Here is a 17291-nt window from a genome sequence, read left to right as displayed (position 1 = left end):
ACCTGAGATAAGTATCTAATTTCATTTAATTGATTTATTCATTGAATGGGATCAATCTATAGAATCATCCCATACAACAGTCAGATATTAAACATTTGTGTAACTTGTAATGACATGAAGGGGGAGAAACAAAATGTGTTTCATAAAGCTGATTTTATGGCTCATGCCATAGGTTCATCATCACTGATTTAGAATAATGATTTTCTCCTAAAATGGGGTGCAATTCAAATTTTAAAATAGAAAATAGACTAAATGTATACATGTCTTGACATGTCTGCATTTTATTTTATAAATTTAGAAGCATTTTGAAACCTGGTAAAAACCTGTAGTGGGTCACTGGAAATTGCTGACTCTTAAGATACAAAGGTAAAAACAGGTAGAAAGAAAGCAGAAGATGTTACCTGAATGTCACCATTTCCATCAGGAAGAACTCCAGGAACACCCTGCAAACAGGAGAAATTAGGTTTTCACTAGGAAAGCTAGAAGCATATCATCCAAGGGTCACCTGAGCAGTTTAAATACGGACAGGTTGCTTACCTGTAACCGTGTTTCTTCGAGTGTACTCTGTGAATTCACACTAATGGAGAAGGCTGCGCCTGCGCAGGCTCCAACGGATACTCTTCCAAGCTAAAGTTTGAAATTTGGCGGTAACCCCGCCCCTCTCCCCAGAGGGTATAAAGGGCGCCCTCCGCGCTCGCTCTCCAGTTCCTACGCCGCAAAGGCAGCGAGAAAGGGAGAGGTTTGCATGTGGGGAAGGAAGGGCGGGATTGTGTGAATTCACAGAGTACACTCGAAGAAACACGGTTACAGGTAAGCAACCTGTCCTTTTTCTTCGTGTACTCTGTGAATGCACACTAATGGAGACTAGCAAGCTGAGGTGTAGGTAGGTGGGATAGCAAACCTGATAACAAGTTTAGTGTCCAAACAACACATTTATTGAGCACAAGGTGCAAAAAAACAAGTGCAATAGTCAAAGAAAACGATGCAACAGCATATAGTGCAAAGAAACCGATCCTTGTTATTAGGACCCAGAACACAATCACAACATTGTATGTGAGCGATAGTCTGTAAGAAATTACAGAGGTAAGTATAGACCGATTCCTTGAAACAGAGGTAGAGGTATTCATGAAATACATTTCAGTGCAGTGGGTAAGTATAGTACACAAGCACTACGTTAATGAACCCATGAACACATCGTGTAAATAAAGGCTGAATGACAGCGGTCAACTTGTAAGAAAGGATAACCAAAAACAACTGGTTTTGAGTAAGGCAAATAACGTTAGGCAAGGCAGGAGGAAAGGATAGACCTGGCAAAGGCCGAGTCCTTGAGGTTCTTTGAGTCCATCCTGTAGTGTGAAACAAAGGTGGATGGAGTGGACCAGATAGCCGCTCGACAGATGGAGTCGAGAGGGACGCCCCTCAGGAAGGCAGTAGAGGTGGAAAGGCCCCTCGTTGATCTAGGGCGGATCGAAGAGGGGGGTTGGCGTTTAGCCAGCTGGTAAGCGAGTTCGATAGTCTGAGCAATCCAGTGTGAGAGTCTTTGAGAAGAAAGTGGTTCGCCCAGCTTATGGGTAGCATAAGCCACAAACAGTCTAGGTGACTTACGTATGTCCTTAGTCCTGTCCTTGTAGAAAAGGAGGGCTCTCCTGACATCCAGGAGATGAAGTCTCCGCTCCAAAGAAGAAGAAGGATTAGGAAAGAAAGCAGGGAGTATTATGTCCTGGTTAAGGTGAAAAGCAGAGACCACCTTAGGTAGGAAGGTGATGTCCGGGCGAAGAACAGCCCTGTCGTGGTGGAAACGGAGGTAGGGTTCGTCCACCCGAAGAGCAGCCAGTTCCGAAGGCCTGCGCGCAGAGGTGATAGCGATTAGGAAGGCAGTCTTGCAAGAGAGAAGGTGAAGGTCTGCAGAGGCCATAGGTTCAAAGGGAGCTGAAGCTAGTTGAGAAAGGACGAGTTCGAGGCTCCATCCGGGAGTCGGAGGTTGAACTGGAGGGTGCAGGTTGTTGTAAGAAAGGTCTTAATGAGGTTGTTAGAAAAGAGAGAGGGTTGTCCCTGACGTTGGAAATGCCAGGAGAGAGCAGCGAGATAGGATTTTATCGAGGCCAGAGAGAGTTGACGATCCGCAAGAGAAAGTAGGAAGTCCAGGACCAGCGGGATCGAAGTAGAGGCGGGATCGACGTGTCGGTCCCGAAGGAAAGTTTGGAATTTTGCAAGCTTGTAAACATAGGCCTTTGACGTGGCCGGTTTATGGGCGGCACGAAGGATCGTCTGCAGGTCTGGGTGGAGAGAATTTAAGGAAGTATCCTCCAGGCAGTCAGGTGTAGGGACGGGACGTCGGGGTGGAGGACCTGTCCCCTCTGTGAAGATAGTAGATGAGGGAGAGTTGGGAGAGTGCGGGGAGGATCCGCACACATCCGGAGTAGAGTTGGGTACCACGGCTGGCGTGGCCATGCAGGGGCGATCAGGATGGCCGATGTTGGCGTTAGATAGAGTCTCTCTATTACCCTCGAGATGAGAGGGAAGGGAGGAAAAAGATAGACGGGCTCGAGAGTCCAGTCGAGGAGAAACGCGTCTCCGAGACAGCCCGGAGTCGAGTTCGGAGGTAGTCTCGCTCCGAAGCGGGGAAGTTGAGCGTTCGAGGGGGAGGCAAAAAGGTCCAGAGCTGGCCAGCCCCAATCGTCGAAGATGGATTTCAGGATTTCAGGATCGAGACGCCACTCGTGGGGGGAGGTTGTTATTCTGCTTAGAGAGTCTGCTGGCATGTTTTGAGCCCCCGGAAGGTGAACCGCCGACAGGGTTATGTGTCTCGCTATGCACCATAGCCAAATGTCCATTGAGAGAGCCATCAGTTTTCTCGAGCCCGTACCCCCTTGTTTGTTGATGTAGTACATAGCTACTATGTTGTCCATTTGGATCAGAACAGTCTTGTGGGGAAGAAAGCGAGCAAACGCCCGGAGGGCTTTGAAGATTGATAACAGTTCTAGAAAGTTTATGTGGTGAGACTTCTCTTGGATGGACCAAAGGTCCCTGACGGTGAGGTTTGACATGTGGGCTCCCCACGCAAAATTGGAGGCGTCGGTCGTGATGGTGACTGACGGGAGGGAGGGATGGAAGGCAAGTCCCACACAAACGTTCGCTGGGTCCTGCCACCAACGAAGGGAGAGGCGAACCTGGTTCGGTACCGTGAGAAACATTGAGCTCGGATGCCGATGGGGTTTGAAAGAGTCTATAAACCATCTTTGGAGAGGTCTGAGACGTAGCCTGGCGAAAGGAGTAACCATGACCCTGGAGGCCATGTGACCCAGAAGAACTTCGACAGAGTGGGCTCGGATCCTGCGGTTGCGGAGGAGGAGAGAAAGGTGTTGTTGAAGGGCTAGGAACCTGTCCTTTGGTAGGGAGGCGGTTTCCGCGATGGAGTTGAAGAGAGCTCCGATGAAGCGGATTTCTGTGGCCGGGAGGAGTTGGGACTTTGAGACATTCAACTGAAGGCCCAGCCGTTGTAGAAGAGAAAGAGCTTGAGAGACGTGGTTTTGAAGGGATGAGGGGTCGGACGCGACAATCATCCAATCGTCCAAATAAGGAAAGACCATGCCCTGTTTTCTTAGGTGCGCTGCCACCACGGCGACCACCTTCGTAAAGACCTTTGGGGCCGTGACGAGGCCGAAAGGGAGAACTGTGAACTGGTAAGACTGTCCGAGGAGTTTGAAGGAAAGGAAGCGTCTGTGAGATCGACGTACCGAGACGTGGAAATACGCATTGCGTAAGTCTATAGAGGCAGAATGAAGAGGTTTAAGGCTCGCAGGTCGAGGATAGGCCGAAGACCTCTGCCCCTTTTGGGAACCGTAAAGTATCTCGAGAAGAAACCTCGAGTGTCCTGCTCGGAAGGAGAAGGCTGGATTGCGCCCTTCGCCAGAAGGGAGTCGACCTCGGAGCATATTTCTGGTGAAGGGTCGGTGTGGAGGATGTGACCCGTGGGGGGCAAAGTTTCGAATTCCAAGGCATAGCCGTCTCTGACAATGCGAAGAACCCAGGCATCTGAGGTTATAGACTCCCATTCGCGGTAGAAAGGAGCTAGGCGATCGAGGAAAGAGCAGAGAGGAAGGTTCTGGTCGGAGCCTAGGAAAGGCATGGCAGTGGCAGTAGTAGTGAAGGTAGAAAAGTCCCCGAGAGAGTGGGCATCAGGCCCGTCGTTGGGGTTGTGGCATAGCTGCAGCACCCTTGCCCCGACCTTTCGGGACCTGGTGCTGGCGGCGAGGTTGTTGCTGATGACTGTGGTGACTCGAGCTCGACGAGCGTCGAAACGGTTGGTGACGAAAAGGCTGAGGGTAGTGACGGTACCATTGCGGGAACCATCGGGTCCGCTGAGCCTGAGGTTGATCGGTCCCGCACTTTGTTGCGAGGATCTTGAAGTCATGATTGGACTTCAGTTTGTCATCAGTACCAGAGTTGAAAAGGCCCTGGGTGTCGAAAGGAAGGTCTTCGATCACTTGTCGAGAGGAAGAAGAGAGTCCTGAGGACCGAAGCCATGCATGCCGTCTGATCGCAACTGCGTGGGCAATCATTTTTCCGGCGGTATCGCCAGTATGTTTAGCCATTTGAATTTGGTGGTGTGCGAGGGAGTCCGCCTCCTGTTGGAGGGTCGAAAGGACTGACCGGTCTTCGTCAGAAAGTTTGGCGAAGAAAGGTTGGGCTTTTTCCCAGAGGATCTGTTGATAAGCGCCCATGCAGGCCCCGTAGTTCGCCATGCGGCAAAGGAGGAGAGCGCCGGAGTACAGCTTGCGGCCTACCGCATCGAATCGTTTACCTTCCCTGTCGGCAGGGGAGTTGGACTGTCGACCCGACGATTGGGAGGCCTTTACCACCATGGAGTTTGGGTCAGGGTGATGCTTGAGCCATTCCAAGGCTTCATCATCGGTTCGGTACCAGGCCTCTATTTTCTTAGAGGTTGGAGGTATCGAAGATGGAGTCTTCCAAGATGCCTGGATTACATCCAGGAGGTATGGAAGAAAAGGCAGCAAGGTGGCTGGCGGGGCTTGAGCTTGGACCCTCTTGGAAACGGGGTCGGTAACAGCTTTTGAGGTTTGCTTAATTTCCATCCCCAGAGCGTCTGCCATTTTGACCATCTGGTCAGAGAAAGCCCGGATATTATCCATCGGGGAAGGTGGGTCGACCTCGTAGGCGTCGTGAGGCGGGGAGAGGTCGAGACCGAGAGAGACAACGGAGGCGGAGAGGATCGACTCGGGGTGTTTGATATCGGGGTCATCCTCCTCGGGCCCTTGAGTGGACCGGGGAGGAGAAACAAGTGCAGAGTCCTGATGAGGTATCACCTCAAGAGCAGCGGGAGCCGGCCCTTGGACGCGGAAGCCTGGGCGGCACGGGCTAAGCGTGTCATTTGTCTACCCCTCTCGGGTGTTTGAGCCGGGGGAAAAAGCTCTTGTCGAGCCGGAAGACGAGATGGTGCTGGCTGGGGAGCCTTAATAACTGTCCTGACCGACTGGTCGGGGGAGACTTGAGCGTCCGCATCCGAGGACTGACCATGAGGAGAGGAAGAGGAGCGGAGGCGTTGTGCTGGTTGGATAGGAGAGAATCTCCTAGAGGAGGCCACAGAGGAGGGGACGTCCTTCTTCGAAGACGCTGAGGAGGACGACCTCTGGATCATTCGTTTCTTTGCTGGAGGTTGCTTCGACGCGACCCTCAGCGATTTTCCCGGCGTCGGAGGGATCGGGCACACAGCTGCCGAGTCAGATTGGGCCCGTCTGGATTCCTCCTGAGCCCTTTTGAAGGCAATCTTCATGGCGGAAGAAGATGGCGGCGAAGCTAGGCGGGATCGAGTGGAAATGGCCGAAGTCACCGAACTCGAAGTCGATGAAGGGCCCATTTTGCCCGACCGAGTGGAAACCATGGCGGTGGTCACCGTGCAGGGCGGTTTGGCCGGTTTTGGTCTCGAAGTTTTCGAGGTTTTGGATGATACCGACGGAGCAGGCCTGGACGCCATCGAGGCCGAGGTGGAAGTAGAAGCCTCAGGAGCAAGAGTTTTTTCGTAGAGAGCTGCGCGGAGTCTCGCAGCTCTATTTCTTTGGGCCTGAGCTGTAAAGGCCAGGCAAAAGCGGCAGGTACCGACGACGTGGCTTTCGCCGTGGCAGAAAAGGCACTTAGCGTGACCGTCGGAATCTGGAATCTTAGCGGCACACTGAGTGCACCACTTAAAACGCGTGGTTGACATAAGAATGAAGAGTCCGAAGTGAGCTTTGCGGAGGAAAAAAAGGAACTGGAGAGCGAGCGCGGAGGGCGCCCTTTATACCCTCTGGGGAGAGGGGCGGGGTTACCGCCAAATTTCAAACTTTAGCTTGGAAGAGTATCCGTTAGATCCTACGCATGCGCAGCCTTCTCCATTAGTGTGCATTCACAGAGTACACGAAGAAAAAACAAAGGATTATATATTCAGTGGTAGCATGCCATTTTATTGAATCCCGCATAAGAAAATAAATCATCTTTTCTGTTTCTGCATTCAAGATACTTAATTTTTGTTTATTCTAGAGTTGGAAAAAAATGAAAACCATTGTATTTCATAGAATCATAGAGTTGGAAGAGACCTTGTGGGCCATCCAGTCCAACACTGCCAAGAAGCAGGAAAATCACATTCAAAGCACCCCTGACAGATGGCCATCCAGCCTCTGCTTTAAAGCCTCCAAAGAAGGAGCCTCCACCACAGTCTGGGGCAGAGAGTTCCAGTGCTGAACAGCTCTCACAGTGAGGAAGTTCTTCCTGATGTTCAGATTGAATCTCCTTTCCTGAAGTTTGAAGCAACTGTTCCACATCCTAATCTCGAGGACAGCAGCAAACAAGCTTGCTCCCTCCTCCCTATGACTTCCACTCACATATTTATACATGGCTATCATGTCTCCTCTCAGCCTTCTCTTCTGCAGGCTAAACATGCCCAGCGGTTCCTCATGGGGCTTGTTCTCCAGACCCTTGATCATTTTAGTTGCCTTCCTCTGGACGCTTTCCAGCTTGTCAACATCTCCCTTCAACTGCGGTGCCCAAAATTGGACACAGTATTTCAGGTGTGGTCTGACCAAGGCAGAATAGAGGAGTAGCATGACTTCCATGGATCTAGACACTAGACTCCTATTTATACAGACCAAAATCCCATTGGCTTTTTTAGCGGCCGCGTCACATTGTTGGCTCGTGTTTAACTTGTTGTCCACGAGGACTTTTTCACACGTACTGCTCTCGGACCAGGCATTGTCCCCCATTCTGTATCTTTGTATTTCATTTTTTCTGCCTAAGTGGAGTATCTTGCATTTGTCCCTGCTGGACTTCATTTTGTTAGTTTTGGCTCATCTTTCTAATCTGTTAAGGTCATTTTGAATGCTGCTCCTGTCTTATTGAGTATTAGCTATCCCTCCCAATCATTACTGACTATTATGGAATATCCAATGGCTCCCCAGTTCTGTGCTGTCCAGACAATGCTATATAAAGCAGTGGAATATATGCGGGGGAAAATATCTTCTTATATTCCCAAATACAATATTTTTATCTCTCTTTTACAGCACAAGAAACAATGCTTTCATTCAAAATGCATGAGTGTTAGCAGGATTGCAGATACACACTGTAGTGCATTACAGTTTTTCATGAGCTTTCTTGAGAATAATCGCTTTGCTAGAGAAATAATATGTTCAGTGGGGAAGATGGTAGAAAGAAGAAGAGATGCATCTGGGACAATCAAGCTCATGATTGCGAAACAGAACCATACATTTTAAATAGAGAACAATAATCTGGTCTGAAAAAAAAATCTCAACTTACTGGTGGTCCTGGGGGGCCTGGTGGTCCAGTAAAGCCCGGAAGTCCAGATGGTCCCTAAGTAAGAGAAAACACAAGTTCCAGCCCTGACATTACCTCCTTGCATTTGACATTCCAGGTAAAGCAATCCTCCCCACACAATCAGTATGCTGAATCTTGTTATTTCCTAAATTTATTTAATGGAAATCTTGGGGAAAAGTAGAGGATACAGGCATGGGCAAACTTCGGCCCTCCAGGTGTTTTGGACTTTAATTCCCACAATTCCTAACAGCCAGTAGAATTGAAAGCAATCTGTACACAGGCCACAACACCAGGCACATGCACTAAAATACTCCACTTATTCAAAATAGTAGCAAAAGTGATGTTGCATCCTTTGATGTTGCCATGTTGGAGTAGTTGTTGGAGAAGACGGTATTTGAGGAGTTGGGTAAGGCGGTTGGGGTTGGATCTGTATGCTTGCATACATGGGGAGTGGGAGCTATGGTTGCAGTTTTCAGGGTATTTACACCACTATGTATACTATACATATACTGTATATTTTAAAAGCAGGGATAAGGGACATACAATCTATGTGCCACACATTCCTTCCCCTCTGACCTTGTTTATTCACTCCTCAGCTGCTGCAAGAAAAAGAGCATTAGCTAGCTTTGAACAGTTTCAGCATCTGGCTGAGATAAAGCTCCCATTGCACCCAAACAGCATCAGCTGCTGGTAAGGAATATGGTAAGAAGCGTTAATCCTGCCACCTCTTTGCTAAAGAAGTTAGAAAAGTGCATTTCTATCCACACCTCAGTTACCTAAAACAATGGACACATCCAAACACCTAACTTCCAGTCTCAGCATACCTAAGGATTGCTAGAGTTTGCCTGAAGGACCTAGGATAGAGAGACCATTTCCTATTGTGCATAGATAAGTGAAACTGTGAATATGGGTTCCAGGGCTACATTTGTGAGGGGTTTGGATACATGAGGTGGGAGGAAAAGGATGAAAGGCAAACTCACAGGTGGCCCTTGCAACCCGTTTCCACCTGGGAGCCCGCTGGGGCCAGGAGGTCCCTGTGAAAGAGAGAGAACGTAACACATTAACTATTGTTTACAATATATTTCCAAACAACCCTCCTTGCCCTTTTCCCAAAGTTTACAAGCAGGAAAAGAGGAAGACCTCATTACAGATTCATTCAAGGGAGCCACAGCCCTGAGCTTGCAAGACCAGAACAGGGCTGCTGATGACAGGGTTTTTGGAAGTCTCTCATCCATATGTTTATATGCCTTTAAATCATATAATGACTTATGGTGATCCCATGGAGTTTATAGCACGAAATACTCAGAGATGGTTTTGCCACTTCCTTTCCTCTAAAATATAGTCTACATCAGATGGTTTTTGTCGGCACTCTCCCACCCAAGTACTAACTAGTGCTAATCCTGCTTAGCTTCCAAGATCAGACAGGATAGGGTCCCTTTAGGGTATTCATAGGGTTATCATAAGTCAAAGCCAACTTGACAGTAGTTAATAAATAACTATATTTGGACATATATTTGGAAACCTGTACAATCCCAGGCCCTAATTTATTTATTTTATTTACAGTATTTATATTCCGCCCTTCTCACCCCAAAGGGGACTCAGGGCGGATTACAATGAACACATATATGGCAAACATTCAATGCCAATAGACAAACAACATTCAGTTTTAGACAGACACAGAGGCATTTTTTAACATCTTTCCAGCTTCACGATTCCGGCCACAGGGGGAGCTGTTGCTTCACCGTCCATTGGTGGCTGTTCTTCCTCTTCTTTTCCTCGTGAGCAGTTTTATGGTGTTGTAGATTAGTTAAATTAGCCTCCCCGCATAAAGCGTCCCTAAATTTTCCCTACTTGACAGATGCAACTGTCTTTCGGGGCTGCTAGGTCAACAGCAAGCCGGGGCTATTTTTTTTTTTAATGGTCGGAGGCTTAACCCGACCCGGGTTTTGAACTCATGACCTCTTGGTCAGTAGTGATTTATAGCAGCTGGTTACTAGCCAGCTGCGCCACAGCTGTAAATGCATTACACAAACAAGCACAAAACCCTATTCAATACTCTCAACTGCATGAACAGTGGAAGTGAATGCAGTCTTGCTCTCTACTTCATATATTTAATTATAATTTAGAAGTTCAGAATAGGGCTTGTGTATCATCTGAACTCACAATAGGGGAAGAATATGTTGGCTTTGGTTTTAGGTTAAAAGGTCCAGCATAAACAATACTGATTGAATGAAGTACAGATGTTATCACTGTTTCTTCTCCTTTTTGAGAAGATAGAGCTTACTTACCGGAGGTCCTGGAGGTCCTTTGGCCTGAAAATTAGAAAGACGTTCCATTATAAGGAAGTGATCATCCATAATAAGAATAAAACTCTTCTCTTTCCCCCACACTTCCTCTTTTATTCAAAGACACAGATGGTAGACAAATGCTAAAAACTCATACAATATCCTTCAGCAACTATCCTCTTCCAGGTTAAACAATTTGCCATACAATTGTGGAAATGTTAAGGTGGAAATATACAAGTGTGCAGAAAAGAACAGATATAGAATTGGGTGTATCTTCACTGTAGAATTAATACAGTTCAGCACTACTTTAACTGCCATGAATCAATGCTATGGGTATCATGGGAATTGCATTTGGTGAAATACCTGCACTTTTGGCTAAAGAACTTGTAAAACTACAGCTTCCATAGCAGTAAGCCATGGCAGTTAAAGTGGTGTCAAACTAGATAAATTCTGCAGCATAGATGAACCCCTTACAACTACAAATCAAATGTGGGAAAGTTACTTTTTTGGATGACAATGCCTAGAATGCCAGCTAATAGCTAGAGATCCTTGGAGATGTCATAAAAAACAAAACAAAACAAGGAGTTTTCCCAAGTTCTGGTTGCCATACATCATAGGTCCATCTGATGAAACATGTATTTTGGCTGAATTTAGACTTGTCAAAAGGGTCAGCAACTGATGGAGGCAAGCAGGTCAGATGATTGAAGGAAAAGGCAAAATCTGATCAACAGCAATTGCATCCAGAAGAACTGATACATGCAATTGCATATTGATGGCACTATGTGCATAAACATAACTATTTAACTGGGAAGGTATTGTGCATATAACACTATAAGTATGTTCAAATGTTGAAAATCCTGTGGTTTCCCAAGATGGAAATGAACTTTCACAAGTATTAGAATAGACAACCTCATTGAGATGGTGTATCAACTCTAGAGCTTTAAAGCAGCTACTGAAAATAAGGGGCCTATTCTAGAAAGATGGTAAAACAACCTGGATGGCACCTTTGACATTCAGGCTAAAACCCAGAATGGATTCACTGTCTCAGTTTTTTTTTTTTTGTTTTTTTTTTAATTTTTTTTATTGTTGTTTTGTCATCTTATCCCACTCCCACCCTCCCACCCTCCCCTCCTTGTACATACACTTTATACAACAAACTACAGAAGTTACATTTGAAATATCAATCTCAATCTTAATTTTTCCACTCCACATCTTAGTACATTCTCTAAATAGTTCTTAACTGGTTCCCACATCCCCTTGATTATTGCAATATTTTCAATTTTATCTATATTATTCCATTTGCAATTTGTGATTTCTACATTTAACATATCAATTATATACTTATACCAATTCGTCAGAGTCCATTTTGTTTTATCTTTCCAACCGCTCACTAAAACAATTTGTGCACATGCTATTAATTTGTCAATCATTTTTTCTTTTTGTATATTCTTCACTTCTGTTATCCTTGCATGTAGTACATTTCTATTAACTATTACTATTTGTAGATTTAGCATTCTATTGATTTCTCCTTCAATCATTCTCCAGTATTCTTGCACCCGATCGCACTCCCATATCATATGATTGAACACCCCTCTTTGTTCACAACCGTGCCAACACCTATCTTTCATCCCTGGTAAAAACCGTGAAAGTTGTGCAGGAGTTCTGTACCATTTTTGTAACATTTTCCTTCTTGCTTCCCTTAATACATTGTACTTTTCTTTTGCTATATTACTTATTTCCCTTTGTATATCTTCCCTCTCAATTTCCATGTCCATTCTCCATGTTTGGAAAATTTCCTCTACTATTTCTTCTTTTACCGTTATAATTTGTTCATACAGATCTCCTGCCACCTTCTTTTCCTCTCTCAAACATTTCCTAATCGCCTTCTCAAATGGACTGTCCTGTTCTCTAATTTTTTCTCTCAATCTAAAAATTTCCTGTCTTATAGCCCAGCTTTGAATCCAATTCCCTGATCCTATCCAATTCTGAATTTCTTTTTGTTCTACAGGGTCTCCATCTATTGTGTACAAATCCTCCACTAACCTTTTCCCTCTACTTTCAATTGATCTCAATGTTCTGCCTATAATTTCGTTGTTATTGTAATTAATTTGCCATATAGTTGCCATCTTATTCTCATTGCCTGGACTTAGCTTCTTCTTTCTTTTTTTCCACACTTTTATTGTTCCTTTAAAAGGTTCCTTAAATTCTGCTTCTTCTCTCCTACTCCATTCCCTAAATATTATTTCTTTTTCTTTAGTATTATTTATTATCTTCTCCATATTTGCCCATTTTTTTTTAGTATACTGTATTTCCAATAATCTTTGGATTTGAAACGCATCGTGATAGACTTCTAAACTTGGAATCCCCCAGCCTCCCTCTTCCTCTTTTGCATTTAACCATTTGTCCCTTATTCTGGGCCTTTTTCCTCCGACTGCCCATTTTCTTATTCTCCTGTCCCATGTCTTTAGTGTCTTCCTATCTACTGTGTTCGGTAATGTTTGAAATAAATATGTCAATTTTGGTATTATGAACATTTTTAGTGCCCTTATTCTGTCCACTCTTGTTAATGTTTTTCCTTCCCAATTCTTAAACTGTTTCTCTATTACCTTCCATTTTTGTTTATAATTCCCCTTGACTATACTCTTTGGGTTTTTATATATCCATACTCCTAAGTATTTCAGCTTCTTTAATCCTAATCTTAACCCTGATATTTTCCTAATCTCCAGTTGTTCCCTTGGTGGGGTATTAAGACATAGTATCTCTGACTTTTTAATATTAACGAATAGTCCTGATATATTTTTAAATTCTTCCAGTTTTTTAATAATATCTTTTACCATAATTAACGGTTGACTTGTAATAATCATTGCATCATCGGCAAAGAAATTAAGCCTTATTTCTTCCTTTTGTCCTCCTCCCTTTTCTATTTTGTACCCTGTCCAATTGGTGCTATTCCTGATACTTTCAGCTAGCATTTCTATCGCTATTACAAATAAAGTGGGGGATAATGGACAACCTTGTTTTGTACCATTTAAAATTGGTATCTCTCCTGTCCTTCCATTATTCACCCTTATTTTTGCTTTACAGTTGCTGTACAATTGTTGCAGCGTTTTGCAAAAGTTTTCCCCCATATTCAACTGTTGACATAATCTTAACAGATAATTGTGATTGACTTTATCAAATGCTTTGTAAACATCCAATTTGAGAATTCCCATTTTTTTCTTATTCGAATTTGCATGATTCATTGCAATTACTACATTTTTTATTGGATCCCCAATTTTTCTTCCCTTCACAAATCCATATTGATCCTCTTTGATTATTTTTGGCATTATTGTTTCCAATCTTTTTGCTAAAATTTTTGTAAATATTTTATAATCTTGATTGCATAGACTAATGGGTCTGTATGACCCTGGTTGTGTTAAATCTCTCCCCTTTTTGGGTATAGTTATAATTTCTGATACTTTCCATGTTAGGGGGACTTTTTGCTTAGTGTATATTTCATTGAACAATTCTGTTAGGTGTGGTGCCGACTCTTCCATAAATGCTTTATAATATTCTGCTGGAAATCCATCTGGCCCTGGTGACTTGCCTCCCTTTAACCCTTTAATTGCCCTTATTGTTTCCTCTTGCGTTATTGGTTGGTTTAATAACTCTCTGTCTTCCTCTGCAATTTTTTCTCTGATATTTAAGTTCCCTTGCATTACCCTCTCTTCCTTATATAGATTTTTATAATATTTTGCCATTATCTCCCTAATCTTACTTTGCTCCTCTTGTTCTTTCCCATTTTCGTCTTTCAATCTCTTTATCCATGTTTTTTCTTTTTTCTTTTTCAAATAGTAAGCCATCCTCTTCATTGATTTTATATTCCAACTTTGGGAATAGCTTTTAACGTATAGATATTTATTTATTATATTCCTTTCCTCAAATGCTTCTAATTGGTTTTTTTTCTCCTTTAGCTCTCTCCAAATCTGTCTATCCTTAGTCCTTTTATGTTTGTCTTGCAGGGTTTCTATTTCTTTTATTCTCTTATCCTGTTCATTCCTCCATCTTCTTCTAAGATTTACCTCTAAACTTATACAGTGACCCCTTATCACTGCCTTACTTGCATCCCAAATTATATCTTTAGTTACTTGTCCATTGTCATTGGTCTCAAAATACTTATTTATTTCTTTCCTAATTGTTTCATATTCTTCCTCTCTACTGTTTAAAACTGTGTTATATCTCCAGGTTCTTTCTTTTCTTTCTATTTCTAATTTTACTTTTACTCTTAATGGTGCATGATCCGATAAATGTATTGGAAGTGTTTTTGCTTCTAGAATCACTGATTGGTTTGTATTTTTCCCCAGAATATAATCTATTTTGCTATATGTGTCATGTCTTCCCGAGTAATATGTCCATCTATTATTCTCTGGTTCCCCTTCTAATAAATCATTCATGTTGTATTCCCTTATATTTAACTTTCTATTACTATTTTGCCTTGTTGTTACCAATTCCAGGTTATAATCTCCTGCACAATACACTTCTCCTTGTGCAAACTTATCAATTTCCCCAAATAGCTTTTTTAAATACTTTTTTTGATTTTTGTTTGGGGCATATATACACACTAAAGTGATTCTAATTTTTTCAATTTTCCCTTTAATCATTACCCATCTCCCATCTGAATCCCTTTTTACCATTTCCACTTGGAAGTCTATTGTATTTTTAATTAAAATTGCCACACCCCGTGCTCTATTTGAACCTCTCGATTCATACACCTGTCCCCAAATCCTATCATTAAATAATGGAGTATGGTCCTTTCTCTTATGACATTCTTGTAAAAGCAGAATGCCAACTTTATAATCCTTTACCATTTTCATAACTTTTGCCCTTCTTTGTGGAGTTGATAGACCATTAACATTATGAGACATTATTACTACTTCACCCATAACCAGGTATTATTTGCATTTACCCTCCTGTAGTTTCTTTCCCCTGTCTGCTTGTCTTCCCATCCTCCCCCATGCCCCCCAGAGTCCAGACCTCTCCCTCCTCCCATCAGAGGGAGACCTGAAAGAGTTTTCCCTTTGTTCTCTTCCATTCCCAGACTCCCTCCCACCGGTGACTGCGTTGCCATCCACTGCTCTCCCCTCCTGCATCATCTTTTACCCCTTTAACCCCATTTGTCCAAATTTCATTATTCCACAAATGTTAGGCTGTTCATTCTTAAGTCTCTGTACTAGATCTCGTTTCAATTCTTCTATTCTCCTCTCTAATTTTCTGTTTTTTAAGATCTCTTAATTGTTTTTCTATAGATTTAATTTGTTCTAAATCCAGGTCCTTCAAATTCCTTAAAGTTCTCTTTTCTTCCCTGTCCTTTGGATCTCCCATTGCAAATAGACTCTGAAGTAAGTCTGTCTCTGTTGGTCCGCCTCTCTCTGCAGTCTCCAGCTCCCTCGATGCTTCTTGTCCAGTCGGCTTGTCCTTGGTCTTATCTGATTCCTCCTCCAGACCGTCTGTTTCTTTTCCGTCTGTATCCAGTTTTAACTGTTTAAGCATTTTCCTCCCACTTTCCAAGTCGGAAGCTTTATATAATTTATTGTCTTTATATACAATTAGGGTGGCTGGAAAAGCCCAGGTATAACGTTGTCCTTTCCTTTCCAAAGTTCCTGTAATTTCCCTCATTTCTGCTCTCTTTCCCAATGTCTCTGAAGATAAATCCAGGAGTGGCCATACTTTACTGCCAGCCAAGGTCAGGTTCTTCATTTTCCTCAATTTTCGATAAACAATGTCCCTTTCAGCCTCCCTTGTGAACCGTATCAAAATATCCTTGGGTTTCCTGCCTCCTCTGAAAGCCCAATGTATCCTCTCGATTCCTTGCGATGGGACCTGAGCATTTGTTGCAAGCCACTCAGCTATAACTCCCTTCAGATTCTCCTTTATCTGAAGACTCTCTCCTGCTGCTCTCAAACGCAGATTGGCTCTTCGGGATCTGTCCTCGAGGTCAGCAACTTTATCTAGAAGTTTTCTATTAATGTCTCTCAGAGTGATTAATTCACCTTTTTGTCTTCTGATCTCCGCTGCTGCCTCCTTAAACTTTTCTTGGCATTCTTCCACTTTATTCTCTATCAGCCCGAGTTTGCTATTAATTTGTGTGATTTGCTCTCTTGTCTGCTCATTTCCCTGTCTTAAAATCTCCATGTTTAATTTAAGATGTTCCAATGTAGTTATAATTTTGTTCAATTTTTCTTCCTCCCCTTCCTTCTCCTTTCTGTCCGCCATACTCACAGTTGTCCGAACTTCTGTTTGGATTCTGAGATTTATGGCTTCAGTCACCTTTGATTGTGACCTCCCAGCCTTCTCTCTTTTCTCCTTTGATCCGGACTCCAGTTAAGGAGAGATTTATGACCCTTTATGGGCTTTTTGAGGCTTTAATTGCCTTTATAGTTAGGAGAGCAATTAGGCACGTCTACTCTCGTTGACGCATGCGCAGCTCCCCCCACAGTAGTCGATTCACTGTCTCAGTGATAATGGTGGAGCCACTAGCTAACACTGGACCTGGAAATTCTTCTGCTTTTCCTCTGATATGACAACAAAGAGGAGACCGGGAGCTTTATCTGAACTCAAAACTGTGTTCAAGCTTTGTTATTGTTTCTTGGAAGGAGTCTGCTTTATTTCCCTTATTTTAAAGTTGAGTCTGTTTTGAATAAAATCTAGGTAATAACATTCTGTGTGGTTTGGATGGAATGACAACGTGTTGTAAAGTCATATACCTGCACCACCAACTCCATCATTATTTACAAGAAAAATGAAATTATAAGGTTAACTTACCGCTGGTCCAGACGGCCCCGCAGGCCCTATTGCACCCTGTGACACAGAAACATACACATTAGCGCAAAGAAGAATGTTTATAGAGATATCTTTTACATTGTAAAAGATGCCCTTCCTGAGACACAAATCAAACTTTTGCCGAAAAAAAACCCTTGGAGGAAGATAAGATGGGCATCTTTCAGGAGTGCTTCTCAGAGTGGATATGGCGGTCAGGTCTTAAAGTTCACACTAAAGCCCAAAGCAGTTTTCTCTATTCCATTTATACCAGACTGAGGAAAGATCTTGACTTTAAAGTAACTATAAGCAAAACTATTAGCTAAGTGTATTAGCTAAGCAAAACTATTAGCTAAGCTAACTATTAGCTAACTATTAGCAAAGACT

The 17291-nt window shown here is 43.4% G+C and overlaps 1 protein-coding gene across 1 annotated transcript in view; it reads right to left on the bottom strand.

Moving 5' to 3' along the window:
- col9a3 (collagen type IX alpha 3 chain) overlaps positions 1 to 17291 on the bottom strand; it is a 68924-nt gene that overhangs the window by 35882 nt on the left and 15751 nt on the right. Inside the window, exons 6-10 of the mRNA XM_003220674.4 lie at positions 16911 to 16946; positions 10113 to 10136; positions 8805 to 8858; positions 7807 to 7860; positions 402 to 443 (exon numbers count right to left, since the gene is read on the bottom strand). Of these exons, the coding sequence (XP_003220722.1) occupies positions 402 to 443; positions 7807 to 7860; positions 8805 to 8858; positions 10113 to 10136; positions 16911 to 16946 (210 nt within the window). The remainder of the gene's footprint in view (positions 1 to 401; positions 444 to 7806; positions 7861 to 8804; positions 8859 to 10112; positions 10137 to 16910; positions 16947 to 17291) is intronic.

Source organism: Anolis carolinensis, chromosome 4 (genome assembly GCF_035594765.1).
Source record: "Anolis carolinensis isolate JA03-04 chromosome 4, rAnoCar3.1.pri, whole genome shotgun sequence".
NCBI lineage: Eukaryota > Metazoa > Chordata > Lepidosauria > Squamata > Dactyloidae > Anolis > Anolis carolinensis.
This window is presented reverse-complemented; position numbering and strand designations above follow the sequence as displayed.